The sequence below is a fragment of the Galeopterus variegatus genome, unplaced genomic scaffold (assembly GCF_000696425.1).
Source record: "Galeopterus variegatus unplaced genomic scaffold, G_variegatus-3.0.2 Scaffold89, whole genome shotgun sequence".
Taxonomy (NCBI): Eukaryota; Metazoa; Chordata; class Mammalia; order Dermoptera; family Cynocephalidae; genus Galeopterus; species Galeopterus variegatus.
The window spans coordinates 354,342-360,715 of record NW_007726200.1 but is presented as its reverse complement, the minus strand read 5'-3'; the positions used below and the strand labels follow the sequence as shown (position 1 = coordinate 360,715).

General features: G+C 37.7%; 1 protein-coding gene across 1 annotated transcript in view; it reads right to left on the bottom strand.

The window, feature by feature from the left end:
• Positions 1 to 4,124: 4,124 nt before the first annotated feature.
• Positions 4,125 to 6,374, bottom strand: part of MET (MET proto-oncogene, receptor tyrosine kinase) — a 111,159-nt gene continuing 108,909 nt past the window's right edge. The window contains exon 21 of the mRNA XM_008580997.1: positions 4,125 to 6,353. Coding sequence (XP_008579219.1) covers positions 6,143 to 6,353 — 211 coding nt within the window. The 3' untranslated portion in view covers positions 4,125 to 6,142. The remainder of the gene's footprint in view (positions 6,354 to 6,374) is intronic.

The following is a 6,374-nucleotide window of genomic DNA, read 5'->3' as shown; positions in this document are numbered from 1 at the left end:
AGTGATTTTTCCCCCTCCTTGTGAATCAACTGGGCCCAGTGGTGGCAGATGTGATTTTTTTGCTTTCTGTCACTTCAAGCATTCGTTTACTAAACTAACAGAATTTCATTAGGCAAGACTAATTCCTGAGAGCATTACCTTAGCCCATTAGCTTTCAGACAGTCATTAATTCCTGTGACATGTCCTGGGATGAGATCATTATTGTTATCATTATTATTTTTATCAATTAAATTCATTTTCAGAAAAAAAATCTATTTTTAATACTGTATATTTTCTTTTTGAAACATGTTTTTTAAGTATCTTTGTGATGGTGATTTGCTGCTTCTTAACTCAGGTGTATCCATAGACCCTTTGTTTACCACCTGAGCTAGTTTAAATTTTCTATGATTAATTCTCATTGCTCAACAAAAAATTAGAAACAGCTTTGCAACAGTACCCCAATAGGGTATTTGGGTTTCTCTGTAATTTTTCACTGGGACTTCTGAAATGGGCTCTGAGGATCATGTGACTGACTTCAGAAGTGTGGTCTCTTGGGGCAGGATTTCACAAAGGCTCTGAATTTGACATTTCTTGTTTACAAGACTTGTTGCCACTGATGAATATGGTGGTTGTTTAGTCACAGTTCTACAGAAGGAAAGCCCCAGCGTGACTATAACGGAAAGAGCAGATGTCACAGGAACAAAGCGACAAACGCCAAAGTGAGGGCTTCGGCTGGCAGAGAACTTTCTGTCCATCACCATTTCCTAGCACTCTTATTAGAGACAGAGAGAAGAAAACTTATAAAACAACTGCAAAAATTATAAACAACCAGGAAAGGTACATGAAATATGGTGTTTAAAAATTCCAGGCTACCTAATAAAAATAGGAATTGATATTACAGATCCCATAGACCATAAATGAGGAACACAAATGGTTGGGGAGCCAGTGAAAAACAGTTCTGACATGTTTGGATGCCAAAGATTTTTAAGGTTGATATGTTTTGGCCTGGTAAGATTTTATGCATTTTTGTCGTTCCAGCCGAGAGGTCTAAGGATCAGTGGGTTTCTGCAAGCCTGGAACTCATGTGGCAAAAAGAATGTACTCATGTGACAGTGAAAAAGTGAATGCATGAGGACAAAGGGCTACTTTTCAAGAAAGGGATGAAAATTAATTATCATCGTAACCTGGATCCAGTGCTTCAAAATAGTGATAGATCAGTAGTCTATTTAAATTAGGAATTTCGCTAATATGGCCATTTTCATCTCACAACGCCTCTTAAATGCTACCTCATTTTCAGAATGCTTGTCTAGGTAGGATTTAACTGCCCAGGAGTACAGAACTTGAACCCTATTCTAAATTGTCTATGTGAGGAACTAGCTCTTTATTAAAATAATAATAATGAAAATAATAAGGTATTAGGAGCTAATTTTATATGGGACTATTAACTGATTCACGTTAGCTTTTTTTTAGCCTACACTTTTATTGATAAGAAAAACACATTCATCAGAATAGCTCAGAAACAGACAAAAGTTTCCAATATTTATTATTCCGTTTCCCATATTTGTTAAATATTTGCTTTGAAGCCAACACAGTACTAGTTGGATGACAGGATAGTAAGTCCTATTAATGATGGGCTTTTCATTACCGTAGATATGCTTTTGCAATTTTCCTAGATTTCTGCTCCAGGGTCACATGGTAAGTCAATAGCAGTTATAAACCTCTCAGCGTTGTGATCAATACCTTTGGCTGACGTAATCTAGACCTCTGGTATAATTTACAACAAAGGACAGTTTGGGCAAGCTTCTGTTTTATTACCTTCAATTCACCAACTGAAATATTTCACTGGTTTACGACTGAAGTTCTTTCCAATTTTTTGATAGATAGGGAATTGAGATAGTCCTGAAGAAAAATCGCAACTATGAAAAGGAAAAACAACAACAGGAATTTCTTCCTTTGCGGCATGTCTGCATACTGGTGTATGTCCTGACATTGTCCGAAGTGCCATGAGAGTGAGTGGTGTGTCTAGCCATCCAGATGGATGAGAATACCCATGAAGTATTCCTTATTTTCCAAACACAAAGCATACAACTAAAACAATACTGTACTTTTCCTAACCATCTATTTGAGCAAAATAAGGAGCAATAAGAATGTCTAGACACCAATACTGAGGACTGTGACTCCTGTCATTGCACCTTTGTGCAACATTCCTAGAATTTAGAAGGATTGATCGTTTTTATGTCTGTTGTATATTCTAGGTCCAAAGGCTAAAAAAGAAAAAAGGAATCCAGTCATTGGGGAAGGGACTGAAGGGATAGGAGGGAGTTCAGAGAATGTAGGGATGGAGGTATCCGTCAGGCGTCCTGCACTCAGGGGACTGCTACTGGCTTGTCACTGTCTCGTCACCCTTCTCATCCCCCACCTTCGCTCTCTTATCAATGCTCAAGGGAGAAGTAGAATCACAGTCTGTTTCTACTGTATAAAGCAGGTGTGAGGTGAAAAATGAGGTAAGGGTTTGGATTTAAACATTTCTAAGGTCCCTTTAAGGCCTAATTTCTCTTTTAGCCAACCACAGACTACCTTTATGTGAGCTTGTCCAAGATTAGTGGTAACAATAATATTGGAATTATTGAGCAAATATGGTGTGTCAGGTTCCCTTACACTGTTTTCATCCTTGATTTTGTGAGATAAGTGGTATTAACTTATTTGGCTTGTGAGGAAACAGGTTTAGAGAGGTCCCATATGTTGCCCAAGTTGACACAGGGCTTGGTCTATTTGCCCAAGAGCCTGCACTTTTTGCATGTTTAAACTGTGAGGCCTCTTTAAGACAATTTACAGATTTAAGAAACACATAGTTCTAATATTCACTAATTGCATAATTTGTCTGTCTCTTCCATTAAATTCCTTGGGGCGAGAGTGTTTATTTTTTCATCCTCATTACCTAGCACAGTGCCTGACATACATAGGTGCTTGATAAATATTTATTGAATTAAATAAAATACTAGTCAATTTCTTTTATATAATGCTAACTTGTTTCCTGACCTAAATTGTGTGGATTAGCAATGTGAGATGTCAGCATTCAAGCATTTGATATACTTTACAGGTTTTATGTGGAATCTGCTGTGTGGGTCAGAGAGAGCAAAAATACAATTGATACTTACATCATGAAGTGAAAATTCCTGCGGTAATCAAGAATTCAGAGCATCAAGCAAAACTTTGCAAAGGATATCTTTTTGTCTCTTTTTGTTTCCCCAGAAAGGTCCTATTTCCATTATCAGTGTTCACCAAACATTGTAGAAACTACATAGGCAATAACTTTATCCATGGTGGTTTAAAAGTGATTGAGTGAGGATTAAGAAAATGCTGTTTCAGTTCAACAATTATTTGAGAATCTACTAAGTGCCAGATACTAGGGATATAAAGATGACAGGTTCTTGTTCTTATAAGACATAGAGTCTGATTGAACTTTCTATGGAAATGCATCTTTTGGCTAGGAGATAGTTTAGCTGGGTGCAGGGATTGAATTATATCGCTGTAAAGAATCAGCTCCCACTGTATTTTGTAGGCATCAGTTTAACCTTGGGTCTTTTAAAAATCAGTTTCCCAAAGTGCCACATATTTCTTAGATGAGTGAAATATCATCTTTGAATTGCTGTACCATTACAAGAATATACACGGAGATAAACTGAAGGTAGTTTCTCTGGTAACTGGGGGCTCCTGAAGGGTGGGCACCTGTGTAGATGGAAAAGTTGGTTTTGAGGGGGCAAGAAGGCATCTCTCTCCAACCCCCACCTAAGTATCTCTGTGCCAACCATGGGGCTGCAGCTCCATTATCATATTCCAAGGACATTCCTTACTGCAGAAGAGCACCATGCTAAAACAGGGACCAGATGCTCTAGCAATTGAAAGATTGTCAGAAAAATGCTTGCAATTCAGCAACTCAGGGCCACCACCACTCTTAGAAAGAGGCTTCCTAAGCTTCAGGGATGCAAGTTTCTTATTCGCTACTGTCCATGCATTAACTTGACTAAGGCACTCAGATATGGATGAGCTCCATGCAGCCAAGTGAAATCAATCTTAGGCTTCCTCTGTTATTATGTAAATGGAATAGCTAATCAAGCATGACTAGCAATAACCAATTCTCAGTATACAAGATGTTACATCACTTTATTTTAATTGTATGGTTTATCAGAACAACAACTATTAACATACAAAGTACCATTCAGCTCAACTGCAGGTATAGGCAGTGACAAGTATCAAATTCTTGGAAGAGTCACTTACTCCCACAGTCTGTCCAAATGCATTAACCTAAGGACAAATTTATAAATAGCAAACAAGATTTTCACATTGCAGCTTTCTCAAGCATGTATATACAGGTGTGCGGTCCTGCTGATGGGTCATTTCCACAAGTTCTTTCTGTTCTTGATGCATTCATTTTCTTGACCTCGATAGAGATATTTGTTTCCGCAGAGCAGATTTTTTTTGTCATCCACCATTTTTGCAATACTCTGTGAATTAGCATTACTCTATGTTTATGAAATAGTAATGTTTGAATAGAAATATCTCTGCAGTACAATTCCTGTGTCTTCTGGTAAGTCTCACCATTGTCAAAGAGCTTTTGGTTATAATCATTTTCCTGCAACAACAGCCAAATTCAACTATTGGGTTTCAGTGTAACACACCCTCTTTGTAGCTGGCTGTGTTAACCCCTGGCTTCAAGTCCTGGTGATGTAATGAGGGTGGGGTGTACTGGCAATCAGTACATTTCCTTATCACTATTTACAGCCATTTAAAATCATGCCGTTATCAATCTGAGTCTGACATACCTTTTCTGAAATGTTCACAGTGCAGTATTTTTGTGGCCTAACAAAATTTTTCTTTTATCATTAAAAATAAACATTTTTATAAAAATATAATACTTTAAATGTTTACATTGACAAAACCAGTTAGAGTAACCTATGCCACATGCACTATACAGTAGTAAGCACAAAATTCCACAGAACATAACATCACAGAACTCCTGTCCAGAGTAACTATTCATCCAGGTAAAATAGACAGAATTTTCAATTGCCTTTTTTGTGTTGTTTCTAAAATACGTTTTGCTAAACACAAAATATGTCCTAATGCAAAATGGGACTCCCCAAAAGTTTTGTCTTCAGTTGTTTGTGAGGTGAGAAGCTGTCACCTGAGAAAGAGGCTAATATTTCCAGTCCATTGACCCTTTCTTTGCTCTACATATGAGCAGTGATTGGACCCAATGAGCCTTTTAGGAAGATGTACTCAGCTTTAAAAACATGTTGTTACCTTTAAAAATATTTATCATCACAAATTACTTGTTTTATTTTCAGAGTCACAATTAAAAAAAAATAGACAAAACATCTAAATGTTCATATTCATTAGATCAGAACAGTATCATTCTCAAACAGTTGGTTTTTAAGTGACATCTAAATATTTCATTGTGACTAAGCTATTTTATGAAAATCTTCTTAATGTCGTCTATGTACAATTAGTAAATATCCCCGTTAATTTATAAGCACATTTTGTGTCATGCCCATTTGAAAAAGACTGCATTGCCTAGGGATATTCCTCTAACAAAAGGAATGTGTATACAAAATTTTAAAAGGGAATGTTTGCCTAATGGGTGAATGACAACATCCGTAATGAAAAATGTGAGTGACCATACACCACACAGAAGTTCTTTGAGACACTGTAATTCTAAACGAGTGGCCTGGTGCTGGGGCTGTCACATCTATACTGGACATCACCATCTCTTCTGAATTTTCTGTGATCATGAAGCCCTCAAAATTCATTGCCTCAGTTCCCCATGTGAAATCAAGGGGGACCCTGAGGTTTTAAAATTTCCACCCAGAATTCATGTTTTGGATTCTAGTGCGACAGGAGTATTGTCATAGCTGCAGGGTTGCTCTTGGTCACTGGCCTGTGGGACCCAGCTTCTGGTTCTGATGCTTTGTCAGATGAAAAATTCCTTAGAATCCAGCAATTTAAATAACAATACAAAGTCTTAGTGCAATTTTGGCCAAAACAAAAAATATTGGATGGCATTTCAAAGGCCAGGCAGTGATAAAACTACTGGACAAAGTGTGGACTGTTGTTTGGACTAGTACTATTATGTTTCTCAGAAGATGGCTGGTGGGGTATCCATCCATCATGTGTCCACCTCGCCGTCAACGTTATCTTGTGATGACAACAGAGAAGGATAGGGAGCGATGCATTTTACATTCACATAAGTAGCGTTCACATGGACATAGTGCTCCCCGATGAAAGTAGAGAAGATCGCGGATATCCTGGAGACCAGTTCAGAAAAGGACGGGCGCATTTCGGCTTTAGGGTGCCAGCATTTGAGCATCACTTCATACCTGTTTCAGAAAGAAGGAAAT